This window comes from Rhipicephalus microplus, chromosome 1 (genome assembly GCF_043290135.1).
Source record: "Rhipicephalus microplus isolate Deutch F79 chromosome 1, USDA_Rmic, whole genome shotgun sequence".
In the NCBI taxonomy this organism is placed as follows: Eukaryota; Metazoa; Arthropoda; class Arachnida; order Ixodida; family Ixodidae; genus Rhipicephalus; species Rhipicephalus microplus.
The window spans coordinates 237279224-237297499 of record NC_134700.1 but is presented as its reverse complement, the minus strand read 5'-3'; the positions used below and the strand labels follow the sequence as shown (position 1 = coordinate 237297499).

Here is an 18276-nt window from a genome sequence, read left to right as displayed (position 1 = left end):
GTAGGTGGTAACTCTGACGTCATTGGGATCATTTTACGAGTGTCCTACTCGAGGCGCGTGTGTTACCATGCATTTATGATTTCTGGGACTGTGCACCCTCGCCGGGTAACCAAGAAGCTATGCCAACTATCATCAGCAGCAAAATCAGCCGAGAGCCAGGCAACCGAAGATATGTGGCGCAACACATGCTTGGCATCCTGGAAGTGCAGCGGCCGAAAGGGGGGGGGGGGGCAAGGGTTGGACGCGAATAAGTTGTAGCTCCGGGACGGCCGAGCGCCATAGTATTTCGCTTTATTTCTCCAGCCCTCTCACTTTTAAACACAATGGTCTTTCTTGGGGACCTTCAACGCAAAGAAGTTGTCTGTGTCTGTCTGTCTGTGTCTGTACATTTGTCTGTTCATCCTTAACGGCACTTTGAAAGAAACCGGAGTTACCGGCCGATACCCCAAACGACCGACCCCATCCGCAGAGCCCACCAATATTGCTTAAGGTTCAGCATTCATACTTTTGCGATTGTCAATTAAAAAGCAATTATTGTGCATATCTGAGGCACCATAACAAGACGTTAATATTTTGTATGTATGTCTTTTACTAGACAAGACATAGATAAGCAATTCTAAGGACCATAGATAGCGTTTATCACACTTCGCTGACCATGCAACGCTTGCACGAAAGGCAAGCGTTTCCAACGCTTTGCTAAGACAACACGGTGGAGGAACCTACCCGTCGCCTTGCGTTCTACACCTTACCACCTTCGAGACAGGCACGCACGCTGCGCGCGCGCTTTGTTGTCCAAGAAAACGGCCAGATGGCGCTTATGTCTCATGTGTGACGTGGCTTTGCGCTAGTCCGCCTCCGCTGCACGCTCGAGGCACTCTAACGCAGCGCCTCCAGAATACCATTCACCGATTTTCTTGTGCAGGACATCAAATAAATGTTTTGTTCACTCTCCAGACGGAAGACTATCGTATTTCGACGACATTGGCAGTGCAACATGCAGATACGGGCCATTTTTTTTTGTCAGATTGTCAATAAAGTTGTTTCACTCACCTACTAAGTAGGGCATTGCTGTTAATATTGTCATTTTGGACTGTCATACATTGAGATTTCACTCGGACGTGAATTATTTGCCTTTAGTGTCCCTTTAAATGGCGAAATGTGGGTGGTAGTTTGAGCACTAAAGTGACTGAACCATTCAGACAAACAACGGACTATTTTCTTTTTGAAAAACGAAGGCATAGTTTTCGCTCAGACAGGCGTACATTTCTGTACAAGGAGTGGCGAACAACGAACACCTTGACACATACAACTTTCAATAATAAAGACACATAGAAGAATAGAAAGGTATCAAAACATTTCCACTAGGTGGGTGACTTGTATAATCTTAAGCAAGGAGATCAATAAATAACCGGACAAGTGTGTAAAGTAGAACTGGTGTTCTTTTTTGCAAACCTGTGAAATGTGAAAAGACTGCAAAGGTCGTTAACGCACATATGTAGTCAATAAAGATGACAAAAATAACTTCTGAGAACATCAATAACATTGCAATGTACAACACAGTTATTCACGAAAAAAAAAATGGAATCGTAGCAATTGCATCTTCGTCATTGTAAATGTTTGCATTGCGTGCAAAAAGAGTTAACATTTGGTACTTTTTAGAGAACATCATCGGGATAAAAATATGTCTTTGGTGTAGTAACATTGATATGAATATAAAGAAACCCTGCCGCAGGACTTCTCTGAATACTGAACAACATTCCCGGGGAAGGCAGACGACTCGGCAACAAGTATTTGATAGAATGCTGCCTGTGAAAATGTTCACTACAAATGATTTAACTTAATCAGGGGAATAAACTGCTCAAGACTAAACTTACCGGGATAGTGAAAAGAATTAAGTTCTCATTCTTCATCTGCTAGAGAATTCATTTGCGATTGTCTGTCAGAACATTATGCAACAAAACAATTCAGGTCTAAGTGAACATTCGAGAAAGTGAAAGAGTGAGATTAGGCCTGTGAGAGAACGCATGCTGCGATTTCGCTCGTCTCGAGTCGATGTTTGAATGTCGATGCTGACTTAGTGCACAGAAATGGTTTCTCGCGAGACATTCTTGCGCACCAATACTGGTCCGTCATTTTGAAGCCACCCAACCAGTACGCTTGAAGGGCACGCTCAGTTACTACAGGGAATACTTCGGGGCATTTGTATCTACTTCACCAACGGTCCACAAGCATTCACTTTCTCGATTCCGAGTCACACGCCCACAGGCTCACCATGTCTGTGCTTCCGGTATGCGCAAGCAAGCTATCGTGGGCAACTTATTATGCACTGGAAGTCACTGCACTCGCAGCTGTGTCACTAGTAGTTACCGGGTTCCACTCGGCATCACACACACACCCGCTGCGTTCGGCTGGATGAAACTGCGGTTTCACGTAGTCAGGTTGCACTTTCGACCCTGGAGCTTGCGCAGTCTGGTGAGCTGACGATGGCGTCGTTCGGTGTAGCGTCGCACGAACGACCGGGAGTCGACCACCAACTTGGACTCCTTGGCGGCGTAGTTGCGCTGTTCGTGCGCCATGATCACGTACTCTCGTCCCACGCGCAGCCTGGGGCACGCGCAGCGGCTGTTTCGCGCCCACAGGTATTCGCGCGGCTGCAGGTCCAACAGGTTGCGGTAGGACTGGGACACGGCCACGTCGTAGCGCAGGTAGCCGTCCACGAAGTCCGCTGATAGCACTTTGGCTTGCATCACTGCGCGGAAGCATAGACAGAAAAATTGACGCAGCTTCGACTGAGACACGTAAGGCACAATTATAGATGAGCCGATGGTCCCCTACCTGGTGCTGTTTGTGCTAAGCTTTCACCTTACCTCTATCCTGCCCCTTACTATACTATATTATGGTTATGCTTGCATCCTTGTGTAGATTTTTTTCACTCTATGTCTATATTTATCTGTATCTCTATCCCTTAGTTTCTATCTGTTTTTCTCTCTACAACCGTTCTATCTCGATTTGCCCATTCTCTCACGTTTTCTTTTCCGGCTCTTTTTGTATATTTCCACTTACTGCTTTGTACGTGCTTCTTTCCTCCTTTTCATCAACTGTGCACTCAGTTTCTTTTTACCCCCCCCCCCCCCCCCACCTGCTATGTCAGAATATACAAGGCTAGGCTAAGCTACGCCCTGCTATAGTGCCAATATAGCTGAGTAGTTACGACACTCGCCATCAGATCGTGTGCATACTGGTTCAAATGTCGCCTTATGAAGATGTGTCCTCATTCTGTCGCTAATCAGAGTTATTGCGCCGCATACCAGAAACATCGGCACACGTGGTCTGGGAGTGAAATAGAAGACAAAGACGATGAAGAGGAAAAAAAAAGGGCGCGTACTAGACTAACATTTCGATATACTGATACTGCTGTCTCAAATTCGAGACGTAGGAAAAGTAGGTTATACCTTCAATATACAGTGAACCTCAACCATAACAGCGCTGCTTTCAAAAAAAAAAAAATGTACGGCGACCGTAATCGACGATTCAGGTGTCTTAGCCTTCGCACGCCGACGTTCTGCGTCCCCTGGTGCATTGTTTTGGTTAACTGGCAGACATGGTGCCAAAGCGAACCTCAGCGCTATTTTCGTAGGAAGTTCAAAGACACGGACAGCAAGAAAGGCAAAACACACGCGCTTAACTTCACGTTTACGTTTCGTTTCCAAAGGCCCCGTAGAAAAAATGCGTGGGGTTATTGCGGCAATAATTTCAACTTAAATTTAAGTGTCTACTGTTTTAGTGAACTTATTTAACTAACCTTTCTTGTTGATCTGACAGGGGATTGGCTCATGTTATGTAAACTTCTGCTCCACTGTCATGAGCATCCAATATCCCTCAATTCAAACCAGAACAAACAATTTTGCCCAATTTTTTAAAAACAAATTTCCTTATTATTTTGAAAACAAGGAGTACTCGACCGCAAGTACATGGGAGGGAAAGAGTTACTTGTTTCTGCTGCCACTGATACATTTAGGACAACTAAAAAAATCAAATTGGAGTGTTTCAGAAACTACATTATTTCACAAAAGTTATTCACGTTTTCCTACTTTTTTTTTGATTTCGTACAAAAGCATGCCAAATCTTTACAGAATGCGATGTACAGTCATCAGCCTGCTTAAATTAAACGCTTTGCTGTATGACCTGGACTGGTTTAATTGATTCCAGCGGGAAGCGCCGGGCACTGATGCCAAAATAAGTAGTTCGGTATCCTTGGACACTATGTCGGAATGTATGGGTAACATATCGGCTTCGAATCGTATGCTATGCTTGCATGTCCCAATGATACGCAGCGAGGGCGTCAATCGAACTGCTCCAAGACACTCTGTGGAGCACTCGATTCAAGCTTGGTCGTGACCGTATGTGCTGAATACACCGAGTGAGGTGCAGGCTTCTTAATGTAGTCAAATGCTGCAAGATCTAAAGATTACCTTGATTTGAATGCCAAGTATATTCGCAAGCACATCGAACAATTCAGCTGAAGTACAGATGACCAAGCTCAGCCTTCACACACTTACTTTGTTGTTTGAACGCACATTTCGCGCGTGCTTAGAAATGACTGGTCATTTCGAGCTCTTCCTTCCATACGCCCCTTTTTCCTCTCCAGCACCGAGTAGCAAACCAGATGTCGATCTGGCTGTCTACACTTATTCTCTGTTCACCTTGCAACATTAAGACTTAAGACGACGATCATATAAGCATAGGCAACAACAAAGTTTTTATTCATTCTTTTCTTTAGCAAAAGCGAACAGAAAGCATTAGAAACTAAGCAGCCTCGCGACAAAAGTAATCGAATAAAGACATGTCAGTAGCCCACGCATCGACGATAGGCCTTGACGAACCACTCAAAACGATCTCTGACTTTTTTTTTTTCGACCAGTGTGTCGATAGCCTGCGCACAGTACTCGCAGATTAAAACTGGCCAATTTAACGTTGAGTAGCGGACAGTTGTTTGCGCTGTCTGCGGTTGGGATAGCATCGGCGTAATTTCAGCCCAAACGCGGGTATCAAGGACAGCATTATCATTAGAGACCAGATTCCTCGTGAGATACCGGGGATAGAGAAGATGTACACGCAAGTCGTTATAACAACAAAAGAAAAACGACGTCTCGTTTGAGTCAGTGAGTGCTTTATTCTGGTAATTGCTTGCTTTGGACAATGCGCAATTGAAAATATGCCCAGTGGTGGCTGGTTTATGTGTTCAGATCAAGTCGGATGTCTGAGCGATTCTCCTCTGCAATGTGCATTGTGGCCGGGACAATCTGGCTGCCAACGACATGGCCGGCATAATGGTCTGTGCGAGTTGTACGAGTCTTCACCAGTGCCTCAGATCTCTAGACAATTTCTGATATCACACTTTATTTTACCCGTACGGTACTAACCTAGTTCATCACGCTGTTTGCCAAATCTAGACGCACAAATAAACATCGGGGCACATCTTGTTACTTCCGCAGCATCTGCATTGTCCCGTTTTGAGCAACTGACAGTGCTGGAGGGATGGATGAAAGAATATTACGCCAGAGCTAGAGTTCTAAAAGTGGTCGACTGCCATTGAAAACTACACGAGCGCTTGTTTGATTTCTTGTGCCAAGAGTAACCCATGTCACGCAACTACGCGCTCAGTGTCAATGACGCGTTCGTCAAACTTCTGCCACGACTAAGATTAGTTTCGTTCGTGACCGGTTGAGCGAGGGTTGCAAACACTGCACGAATTTGCTGGCAGTGGTTGGGCCACAAAAGAAGAAGTACTTCGGTTGGGCGCAATACTTCGTGACTTACGGAAACAGCTTAACAAAGCACGCTTCTGGCAGTCTGCACATGACATTGATTAGAATTGTGTCGCGGGAAAACAACGAGAGTGAGAAGATAGCCAACAGCTACCGGGCGCCATTTTTATCCATAAGACCGAAGATATGTAGTTCTACGCTTGTACACACAAGTTTATTGACGCGTTTGTGAACGTGATAAAGATAGAGTTATTAAAAGACACCACAAGAACTCTGCGCCATGAAAACTTTAGTTTTGACGATGCGTGGCTTTTAGTATATAGTGATAAATGTGTCCCTTCGTTTAAAAAATATGCATGGGGTGCTGCAGATGAGTAACTGTGGCACATTTTGAAAGACAGTTTGCCAAAAAAAAATATGTACTAGCAGAGGCAAGAAAATGTGACAATGCAAGACATTTACAACGGCCATCGGCAATACAAGAAAAGAAAAAGAACCACACCTTACAAGCAAGTTAAATATAAAGCTTAAGTAAAAGGGCAGGTAGACGTTGCTCTCTTAGGATGTGCTAATTTAAAACACTTGTGGTGACAGCTCCAAACCTGGCTACACTCAACTTGTATAGGTTCTGCTACAAGCTACATCAATCTAATTATGAAAAAAGTTGGTGATAAGTTGCGGATATTTTATACAACAAAACACGCCTCAAAGATGTTAAATAATCAATGGTGTTATTTTCATCCGTGTGACATGCGGTGCCAGCAAGGTTCATTACTATGGATGGTGGCGTATAAGGTTTCTAGTCTAGAATACCCTGGTATTAGTAGCAGATTGCTGAAGTGTGTCAGTAACGTTCGGAAGCTTTTACATGGCAGACCCACTATATCACTGTGAGTTTCAGCATGGTGGGCGACTTCCTGTTAGTTTTGACTTCCCACGGTTCGTTAACGAGCGCCTCAGTTTAAATGCCACCTCCGGATATTTTTCGCAGTCAGTGTATCTCAATGAAATTCAGTGAGTAGGTTAGCTTGAACGTTTGCGCCATTCATGCCAAATTGCAGGTTGTAGAGTTTCACAGATTCCTTTCAGATAAATTTTATAGCTTGTCTCAAGACGCTCTCCCCACTTGATAGAATAGATGGCAACATTGTGTGTGTGTGACGTCGAGTTTCGCCTGGCGGAAGGGATGAACTGATGTGCCACTGCAACGTCTGCTTGTCTGCTATGTGTTGTGAGCCACACACGATTCCGCGTATATTAACCATAACAGCATAAACGTTTTAGTCGATCGCCACAGACTGCGTGAACAGATGGTGCCATCTGGTGCGTATTATGTGCAATTAGGCAGGTTCCGGCAGCGTCAGGCAAATATTTACGTCACACGTAGAAGAGCACTCTGTTAGGTTTCGGTTTCGGTATAGCGGTTTCATGCATTTAATTTTTGTTTTCGAATTTTTTGAGCATTTCAGTTATCCGGCGCGTGAGAGGAGTGCCTAAGGAACATAAAACCACCATTATCCCGACATCGTCAAAAAATCACCGTAGTTGGCCTTTAAAAGCACACGGGCGAGCGCGTTTCGTTTCCATTTAAATGCGGCCACTGTGGTCAGGAATTCAAGCTTCATTTATTTAATCACGAAGGCACCCTGGTGAGTGTGGCCCTTAGACTGTCACATAATTATGCCAGCTCATCATCTGCCTTGGGAAGTGGTAAGTGCGATGAAATTGACCGTCTAGACCTAGGCTGAAAGCGATCCCCATGACAAGCTAGACCTTTAATTGCGTTATCGAAGTGCTATCATAAGCATTAAAAAAACCCCTCCATGAGTATTACTACAGACGCTACAGTGTCAGACTTACCAACGTCGCTCTTGCAAAAATGGCGCACTTGGTTTTTCGGACGATGGCACACGAGACACTTTCCTGTAAAGAACAAGCATTGCACCCCCAATAAATGCTTGTTGTATCAGTTACGAGCTGAGCAGATCTTTAGCGTTTATGACGTTTTGGTTACGATGCAGCATCGCCTAGAAATGACGAAGAAAACTGATGCGCTTCGTCGTGCGTATTTTTTTTTTTTCATTTCGAACTCTACGCACCACTCGGGACACTTCTCTTAACATGGGGCCTTTGCGTACGCCTCACGTTATGCTAATACGGGAACGTCGAAGCAGGCGAATTCATATTGTCAAACATGGACACTGTGTTGCTTTTACAAAGATATTTATTGATGGTTGAGAAGGTAACAGTGATATCGGGTGCACCACGAAAGCAGCGCACAAGCCGTTTTATGTACAGAGCACTCTAGAGAGCCAGAACGTCGTGTGCCGTCGTCGAAGCTTTATGCAACTTAGGAAAGGAGAAAAGAGAAGGCAGGGATGTTAACCTGTTTAATATGACTGGTATGTCACTCTACACAAGGGAAAGGGGCGGGAGAGCTTTAAAGATGGATAAAGAGAGAGAGGGGAGAGCGAGCGCATATAAAGTATTTCACAGTCACCATAGCGCAGTAAGTTTATATACGCTTGTGCGAGTCAGTTGCCTTCAGGAATTTTAGCACCGCCTTCTTCGTCTGCACCCGCCATGTCCTCCCAGGGTCGACATTTCAGAACGGTTTCTGTTGTACTTGGTCTCTGATCTATGCCAGCTATAGCGGCTGCTGGAGATGTCTGTGTATTGTAGCGAGGACAGTCGCGGAGAATACTCTTTTAAGATTTCCTTGCTACCACAGGTGTCCCAAAAAGTGGTTGTTAGCCATTGCAATCCGAAAGGAGAGTGACTTCGTAAAAGCCACTCTTAGTCACAAACGGCAAAGTGGAGTGGCGTCAATTCAGTGCAGTCCAGTAAGTGTCAAGACACTAAAGTTCCCGGGCAATGGCGGCGTAACGCAGGAAAAACCACATATCATAGCGAGCTGTAGCGATTGAGCGCACACCAACGTCAAAGAGTGGTCCTCCTCTTGTTTTTCGTACGCCTTGATATAGCAAAGAAAACCGCATTTAGCGTATCAATAGCCAATTGAGGCATACTGAGCGCGTGCACGGGCTAGAGAGAAGCCTTCTTGTTCTTCGAGTGCCTTGATAATGATATTAGGGGCTGACTAATGCTACGACTAGGGAAACACGATAACACCAAGCCCGTATAAATATTCAGAAAAAGGAACCGAAGGATAAATAGAAAGAGAAAGAAAGGGGGAAAGATAAAAATAAAATAGTATAAGAAGTATAAAAACTGTGGAATGGAACAAGCAACAAAAAACCAAAGAGAAAGAAGAAATACTGCTCAGCTCCACACTTTCGTCACACTTGGCGCCACCAGGGCTAAGTACGCTTTAATCTTTCTTTTGGCAGCATTATCATCACCATTAAAATGCCTCTAATTGTTTGAATACGAAAATAGAGATGCGTTCATTAGCATACCACTCTTGATCAATGCTTAGAAGTTTACACAATTAGAACCTGTAGCCTGTGACCGTGCACCGTGTAAATGAGGCTCAGACAAGTCAATGGGCTTGTTACTGCATTATTCACTAGTGTTCCAACAATAGCATAGTTTTCTATTTAAGTTGATCAAAACGTTGGAGACACGTAAGTAATGTATGCATTGTTGCCCCGACACTCACGTTTCTTTTTGTTGTCCTTGCTCAGTTTGTGCCACGTTTCTGGAAAAAAAGATAAGGCGGTACAAGATGACAAAAATGCGAAAAGCTTCTGTAATAAAAAAAAATAGCATGGAAGGTCCAATAAATGCAAATGATAACGGTAAAAGTTGAATTTGAAAACTGCTGCTGGTCTGGGCTACTTGCGAAAGGAAAAAAAAAATCTACATTTGGAATCTGTAGTTGAAAGGTGCTTTAAAGGGGCCCTGAAACACGTACTCAGCCAGGTCACAAAACACGGCCGATTGGTAGTAGAGGCTCCCGAGAACACGCTAGCCAAATATAGTACACCACGCGGCCTGAGATCCACAATAAATTATTAAAGTCAGCTAAAATTACTCTCTTCTGTCGACAAATGACAGAAAGTGGTGTTGGGCGATGTAAAAATTACCTAAAAAGCATGAAGTGTTAGGCCCTGCTTGCTGCACCGAAGTATCGCAGGTGTCGACAATGACAGAGGAAGCTCTCGTAGAAGGCTATCTGTCAGCCATAGGTTGATTTGAACATTGCGCGTGCAGGCAATAAAGGGGTCGCCCCGGAAGGCCGCGACCTGCCCACGCGTGCGCACGCGATCACACTGAGAAAGCCGCGTACTCGAAGAAAAAAGTGCTCAAGGTCACGAGGTGCACCGGACGTGTTTTCTTTGCCCATGCCATTCCCCTTCCTTTAGCTTTCAGCGCTTTCGTCGGGACAAGAGAAGAGAGAATGCAATTGCAGCATGCGACAAATTTTTGTAGCACCGCTCGTACGGGACGGATTCTCAGGATGTTTGCGGCGTTGAATTCATGAGGCAGTAAGCTCTTTCAGTGAAATCATTTTCATTTTATTTATTTTTTATTTTCATTTTTTGTAATTTCTCTCTCTCTCTTCGCAACATTTCTTTTTAACATCTTTTATTCCCCTCACCCTTTCCCCAGCACAGGGTAGCCAGCCAGTCTAAGAACCGGCTAACCTCCCTGTCTTTCCGCCTAAACTTTCTTCCTCCTCCTCCTCCTATTCCATGGTTAGCTGAAAAAGATTTTCAGGGCCTCTACAAATTCGGCGATACCATATTTTTGTTACCTAACGCACAGCGATAAAAATAAAGCTGATGGTTATACAGGGACTATTTCTACTTTTTCTATAAGGGCGAGACAACCAACTGAAAGCGAAGTTGGTTTTATGAAGCACCTTATCGAGAGAATCACTTAACGAATTTTTAACATGCACTGTTCAATGTCAAATGAACTGAAATCTCAGAAACAGTCCCTCTGTTCACATAAAGCCATTTCTAGGCCAAGAAAAGGAAAGAAAATCCTATCAAAGTAAATTAGAAAATAAAACTACCTTATTTAACTATAGGAGTGTGAAGTACAAAAATAATTTAATAAAAGATCATTAGGAAGCCTCTACGAACAAGCGAGGACATTGTAACGTTTCACTTCGTGATGCACATTGTAACGTTTATTAAACTTTATTTCCACTGACAACAAGGATTATATAAATTACTCCAATGAATGTTGCATACAGTAGGGCCACCCACCTCAGAAAATATTTCTTGAAGTACCAATTACCACATTTGCTATTTTATCACAACAATTCAGCCATTTATAGTGAGACAACTTTTGACCATGGGCTAAGAAGAGGTAAGTGTTCTACGGCTAAAAAAACTTATTACAGGGAATTGCCACTGCATTGCTGCCAATCCCTCTGTTCATACCTGTGAGCTTTTTGTATTTTTTGTTGCGACAATACTTTGTGCGTATATATGTACTAATAGTACACCATTATGCCTGTGTTGTGTATGAAGTGATTGATATGTGGGGTTTAACGAGCCAAAACCTCCACATGTTTATCAGAGACGCCGTGGTAGAGGGCTCCGGAAATTGCAAAACCACCTGGGGTTTTTTAACGTGCAGCCAAATTTGAGCACATGGGCCCACAGCGTTTTCGCCTCCATTAAAATGCAGCCGCTTCAGTGCGTATAAAGGGAAGTATAGTGCTGAAGAATGTGCTGTAATGTATGAAACGGTGTTACTGGTCGTTTCGTTGTAGCGAAGGTCGGCTTGCCGGAGGTGACGGGAGTGTTCCGACTGCAATCATTGACATGTCCATATAAGGTGGTATGCATCTGCTTGCATCACTGAAGTAGTACAATACTGACGCGTATCGCCTGGTAAATGCGACAAGTTCAACGATGATATTGCAGCCTGTGGAAAGACCACACCTGTCCGAAACCTCATAAACATGACTTTCTCTGCTTTAGTAAGGTGAAAAGAGTAAGAGCAGACACGCAGTGGGATAAGAGCGCGTGTATCCAGCCGGAGAGCATTTTTACCGGCATGGAGTGATCATCACTGTTATCCTGTTTTGTTTACATTGAAGTGCCGTCAATTTTCTGGCTGCTGTAAATAATTCCCCGTTTGCCAGCTCTTGTAGATTATAACGAGAGAAGATGTGCAATAGAACGAGCTTGTGGTTACACCGAAGAATTTTTGATAAGTGAGTATGAAACGGGAGAGAGGCCAATAAAGAGAAAAATAGGGGGCTGAACTTACTAGCTGTTTTATGCCTGATTGTGGGAGTCTGTGAGACATCATCTGTGCTAGTGGTGTTTGCCGCTTCATCTGTGATGAACGGAATGGCGTTGCTTTCGAGTGGCTCTGCATGGACCCGAGCCCTCCGGAAATGGTGTACCGTAGCAAGAGGCTCCGTTGTAGCTTCGGCTCTCTGAACAAGATAACTCGGTGGCTCCACCACGTTACTCTGCAACATATTGTCTTCCTTTGGAACCCAGTACTGGTACCTAACGCTGGAATTGGCCTTCTTAACCATGTATACCTGCAAACGAGGAAAGACAACCTTGGGATTAGAAATGATGACGCAGTGTCACTGCTACAGAAAGGTGGTGGTCTTCAAGACAGGTCTTCATGGCACAAATCCTTGTAATAATGTGGCTAAACTTAGGCACCCTGGAAAAAAATGAACTGAAGAAAGAGAGAGTGGTAGAAGAAAAACGGGAAGGTTGGCCAGGAGCAACTACAGTGTGCTGCCTTTTACTCAGGGAAGAGAAATGTACGAAAGAATGAAAGAGAACAGTCTAAACGACACTCCTAAAACAAAAGAATAGCGCCGTCTAAAGAGAACCGAAGAAATCTTTCTAAATGTCAAATCTTCAATATCAGCTTGTTTGTGTTGAAAACTTAACGCCAGCACTTGCTCACACAGGCGATGATATTTTTGGCATGCACATTTCACTACATATAATGATCACAATACCAATATAAAATGCATGCAAGTTACTGCACCTAGGTAAGGAAAAGAACCTGCTTCTGCCATAGAACAAATAAGTTAAACGACCTCAAGCTTTGTTACAACTACAAAGTAATAAGTTATTGCGTTGTCTTGCGATGTTCCGCGGCAGAACTGACTTGACAGTCATACATACTTATCGAAGATTAAAAAAAACAAACAAACTTGACACCTGTCTCAGTTTTTTTTGTCCGGTGCTGCACGCGGAGATGTTTGCATATGCTGGTGTTCTGCTAAGCATTGTATGCATTACGCGTAGGCATGAGTGGAAAGAAGTGCGAAGTGCACACTCAATACACGAATACGCTTGTCTTGTTCAAACGGCAGATAACGTTAAGGCAACGCCATGTGAAACGAATGGGCCCTGCCCGATTTGCTTACCGCGAGCGTGACCGCCTTCATTGTGGGGCCAACAGCTGTGAGGGCTTCGCTGCCGTTTTCGGCCATCTCGTGGGTGAAGCTCGTACCCCCGGCAAGAATGGTCGAAGTGCCGCCATCCAGTTTTCGTGATTCCCAGTGAATCGTTTTGTTGCTGATGCCTTTGTTTGGCGATATCGAACGGCTGGGCCAGTGGTCCCATAAAGCTGCAACACACCGCCCAGGAACAGAAATATTGATTCAGAAGTTTAAGAAGTGTTGATGCGCACACGCATAAAGAAAAAAAAAAGAATAGGGCAAGGAGGTGGGCTGAATGTACGTACTCAGCACATTGTGGCTGTCATCTTCAACACGAATGTTAGTGGCGCCACGCGGAATGATAGTCACGGCCATGTATTTGTACAGTTCTCCTAGGAAAAAAAAGTGTGAAGAAGATGAAAGAAAATATGATGTGCAACTGTCAATAATATATATGACCTTGATCTTGCCTGAGCAATAGAGATCTAGCCATTAACTCTGAAAAAAAGGCACAACTACGCGTTACCAAGCAACGTCACGCTATGGTGCGAGTAAACAGCTCTAGGCCGCCATATAACGCTTGAACAGCAAAGCGTGCATAAAGTACTTGTTTCCGCTATGTTCCTGAATAGTTCTGGGGCGACAGTTCCCTAAAAAAGGTTTGTCGGCCTTCAACTTGATTAGTGTTTTTTTTCAATTTTTACGGTAGTGCTGTTTCGGTTAGTAGTCTTAATAATCAACACGTGATCATTAGTCTAATCAAATAATTTTTTCCTCTCCTTCCACCTGTGGCATGGAATGAGTACGCCCGTGAAATATGGCTATTAAAAAAAAGTAATGATTTACAGTCAGAAAAGTGCACTTCTCCTGACAATTGATCAGTGCAGGGCCAAGCCGGATTTAGAAATGCTTTTTATTGGTTGTTTAAACGCACGGAACTTGCAGAATTGTCGCATTTACTATGAATACAATAGCATAAAAGTAGACAAACAAAGCCACCTCCTGCTGTTAGAGTTCATGTAGTGTAGATAAATGCCTAATGGTGATCGAATGCGCAGAACATGACAGCAATAAGTAACACTCGATCAACTTTCTCATACACAAATACACCAAAAATTCATACATGCCGAGTTTCGCAAGAGTACCGAACCAATTTGTGCCGTGCATCTTTGCATGCCTTTCGCAAGTGCATTAGGTCACCTGTCGTGAAACTCACCTTGCGTAGAAGACATCTGCTGCACCTGAACGCATGTTAAATTCCTGCCTCCACAAACGCCACACTCGTCCATACGTACTCCTGATTCTATGATACCATCACATCCCACGTCCTGCAAGATTGCGTATTGTTAGGTGATTGAACAACGTACCTGTTCCCTTGAGTTCATCGTTACATCATAATCAAAACAGCAATGTTTTCTGCTTGAAATTCGTGTAATACCAAATGGACCGAGCAGGTTTACACCAATGTGAATATTTGTATTTTGTAGGTGTAACAAACTAGATGCTCGTCTAGTTAACTCCTCTGACTTTTCTATTTCTTTATCTCTCTCTTTCTTAGTAGTTATAGCAAATACAGTAGTAGTGTTAGGGTTGCTGCTGAATGCAGTGGCTGTGCAAGTTGGCGCAAGTGCGACGAATAGCTACTCTTAATGTAACAAAATGGCCAAGCCTGCACTAAGTCGTGCATGACTTGGAAGAGAATTTGTATCATCACATTAAAACAATTAGTACGAATAACGTCATATATTATTCTTGGCAACACTTACTTTTCATAAATATTTTGTGTAACAGAGAAAAGCCTTCACACGTTTACTTCTTTAAATCTTGGTCTGGATCTTAAACATTCCAACGACTTATGTCGCGCATTTAAAAAGGAATCCCACATTGTTACTAGAAAATGGCTGTCAGTCATGCTTGTGTTATAGCGAACACATGGAATTAAAATTGCTTCAACAGGAACGTGCGAAGAATATTTCTACTTTTCATTGAAGGAGCACGGTTTACTGCAATATCTATCACGTTTTCTCGGTTTTAGTGTGACAAGAAAGAAGCAGGAAAAATAAGTTCGTTGAATAGAAGAATATTCAATAACACGTTTTAATACATTTTAAATATAAAGAGTGCTAGTTGAGCTGCAGTTACCATTCAAAACCCGTCTAGCCAGTCAAGCGCTTATTCATCAGCCCAGTCCGGTCCTGCCCTGCAGTACACTTGTCTCGCTTTTGTAATGGGAACCTGCCGCTTTTGATGACCACTTAGGTACTCGCTTTCTGTTGCACGAAGTGCTTGCACAGAGAACCTAAGCGCGCTAATTCTATAAGCGGGAACATCAATGACACATGACATCCCAAAAGAAAGTATTTAGGAACCTTCCTTGATGAGGTTCCTTGGGAAAAAGGGGCAAAAGCAAACTTGCAAGATGGTTATGACTGGTTTTTCTATTTGAAGATTAGAAAACACAGATAGCGCAATATCACTGTAAGAACACGATACAAATGGTCTCTATTTTCGCTTGAAGTATTAACAAAGTGTTATTATATTGATCTTTTTCCTGTTAGACTAATCTGCGAAGGTCTACAATTAAAGTTATATTGATAGGAGGTCCTGCCATCTAAACTGATAAGCCTTCTGTGAGAGAAGGCTGGACATAGTTTACGACAGACTATGCACTTCGGCATGGAATATATACTCACTCGTTCGGGCCAATTACAACTATGAATTGTTATATATTAATAAATAAATAATTTAGTAAATAAATAAGTAAGCAGGAGTGGGCTGCACAACAGGTACATCTTGCACAAAAAAGAAAACGAACTGTCTATACACTTTGAAAGAAGAAAAAAGTCTGTACAACGAATATGCGATTTGACTTGAACAGTATTGGCAGCACGTAAAACACCGGAAACAATAAAATGTATAAAACAAAATACAGCAGGTGAATATACTAGCAAAAAGATGCATAGATCACACACGCACACAAAAACGAAAAAACGTCGCTTCAGAGCAAGTGGTAGCAATAACAGGATTGACAAGGAATGTAAAGCGCCATTCACAAAACGAAGAACAGCGTTCACCATTACTGCATTACTAAAGCTCACCTTACACCTCCCGTTGACGCATGTCTTGGAATAGCCGCACGAAGTGCCATCCGCCATCTTTCCAAAACTGAAGATCATTGTAGAATCTTGCGATCTACACCTTAGTTCACACGGATTTCGTTCTGCAAAGGTTAAAAACAAATCTTGTGGAATGAATGCTTGTATTCGTCCGGAATGTCGCAGAAACCGGCTTTTTTTCTTTAGCGTGACATAAGACATTTTACGAGTCCGTCGTAGAAATTCGAAAACTGGAAGATGACCTTGAGACATTCGATTCGCAAGCCCACAGTACACGTTGTCTCACTGATGCAATACTTGGCTAGGGCCAAGTATAATATCATAGCTCAATGCCCCAACGAATCATACCTTAAGAAGAATATATCTAAAAACATCCCTCGAGAAAAGAACTCAAGTATACAGGAACAGGGAGCAGTTGTTGGCCCAGGCGTCAAAGAAAGATGTGAAAAACGTGTTGATCATTTCTACTCGTTCCACATAAACAAGTTCTCACGTTGCAGTACACCCGTTTGACGGAACCGTATAATGAGCAAAAATCTTTCAATCTAACAGAATGAACATTTTGTGGACTATTCAAAGTATTTGCACCGTCACATGCAACTGTATATATTTGTTTACATCCGGTAGGTTAGTGTTCATGTGCAGAATATTCGATGTTGAGGCTGCCCGTCTTCATTGCACATTTTTTGACACATTTTATGGATTGCTTTTCCCCAAGCAAACATAAGTAACGAAGTAGATAAATGGATACGTAGATAATCTGAAGTAGATGAGTAGCCACGATAAGTAAGCAAGGAAGAAGCTTTCAGCATAAGCGCTTAAGGCTTGCGTTTTCAGCACTTATGCTAAAGACACCAGCCTACGCAGTTACACAATCCTAGCAGCTCAAAAAAGAAGAACCCAGCTGCAATATTTGACACTTCAATTTTAGGCGTGAGAATGTGTGACCATTTGCGTAAAGCACTATTGTTAACACAAATGCAAATGGCAAGCTTTCGAGCCGCAGAAGTGAAATTGTACATACAGAAAAGGTAATGATAAATCAATGCGCATGACCACTCCTTACTAGGTGTGTGGCGTTCTTCTGCAAACCACTTGGCAACTCGCCGTCCATTGCCCATCAATCGGTTGTTGAAGGCAGAACACTGGACGTCGGTGAAATCCTCGCTGCCCGGAGGGCATTTCTGAAATGCACGGCGATGTTCACACAAATGCGAAGACTCAGCCCGAAACGAAAAATACAAATTGAGTCTGAGTGAACGCACAATGAATGGTGCGAAAGAGATTTGGCACCGCATTTAGTTGGCAGTCTAAAGCCGTAGCCACGAAATTTCCGACTAGATATAAATTCAAGCACTGGGATAGTGAACCCTGAATGTTAAGTATTTAGTTGCACGCACAAATTGAGTAGCATACCTCAGTGTTGCAGAGTTTGTGCTCCCATAACGTCCCGGTACAATTTGCGTAATGAGAATTCGTCGCTGTGAGTGAGCTCCTGCAAAGAAACGCAGGTAAGAAATATGGCCTCGAAAAACATGCGAGAAACGTCGAATAATTTGTTCAGCTGATATGAGGACCAAGCGTTAGCAATTTTCAGCAGACGTGATGCTACTAAAAGCAGAGTATGGCCAAATTCTGCCGCATGGCTCGCTTCAAACTGATTCCATCATGCAGCTTGGGCCTAATGTTTGATTTAAAACTTATTTTTTTTTTTAAAGTTAAATATTATTCAGGACAGGGTTTGACATGATCAGTTACGCTGTATGAACATAGAAGATATAGTAAAGCGAATGATAAACAATTATGTCTCGATTATTTATCAAAAGTGCGCAACTACTCGCAATTTAAAACAGCGCGTCACTAATTTGAAGGTGATCAGCGCCAGATATTTTCAGTCCAAAAAAATATAGCGCCTTTGGGTAACGCCTCTTCATCAAACAGATCACCTCGGTTTGAAAAAAAAAACCTATTTTGGTATTTCTAACCACGTCTTCTCTACATTGTAACGTAGCACGGCTTGCGTGCAATGATTCTCTAATTAAGAGAC

At 43.1% G+C, this 18276-nt stretch overlaps 1 protein-coding gene across 5 annotated transcripts in view; it reads right to left on the bottom strand.

The window, feature by feature from the left end:
- Positions 1-1194: 1194 nt before the first annotated feature.
- LOC119159497 (ADAMTS-like protein 5) overlaps positions 1195-18276 on the bottom strand; it is a 167547-nt gene continuing 150465 nt past the window's right edge. For all 5 annotated transcript variants that reach the window (XM_075891650.1, XM_037412275.2, XM_037412276.2 and 2 more), the window contains 10 exons: positions 17646-17724; positions 17296-17413; positions 16212-16333; positions 14330-14441; positions 13419-13505; positions 13099-13301; positions 11964-12246; positions 9391-9429; positions 7629-7691; positions 1195-2749 (listed from right to left, as the gene is read on the bottom strand). In XM_075891650.1, coding sequence (XP_075747765.1) covers positions 2427-2749; positions 7629-7691; positions 9391-9429; positions 11964-12246; positions 13099-13301; positions 13419-13505; positions 14330-14441; positions 16212-16333; positions 17296-17413; positions 17646-17724 — 1429 coding nt within the window. In that variant the 3' untranslated portion in view covers positions 1195-2426. The remainder of the gene's footprint in view (positions 2750-7628; positions 7692-9390; positions 9430-11963; positions 12247-13098; positions 13302-13418; positions 13506-14329; positions 14442-16211; positions 16334-17295; positions 17414-17645; positions 17725-18276) is intronic.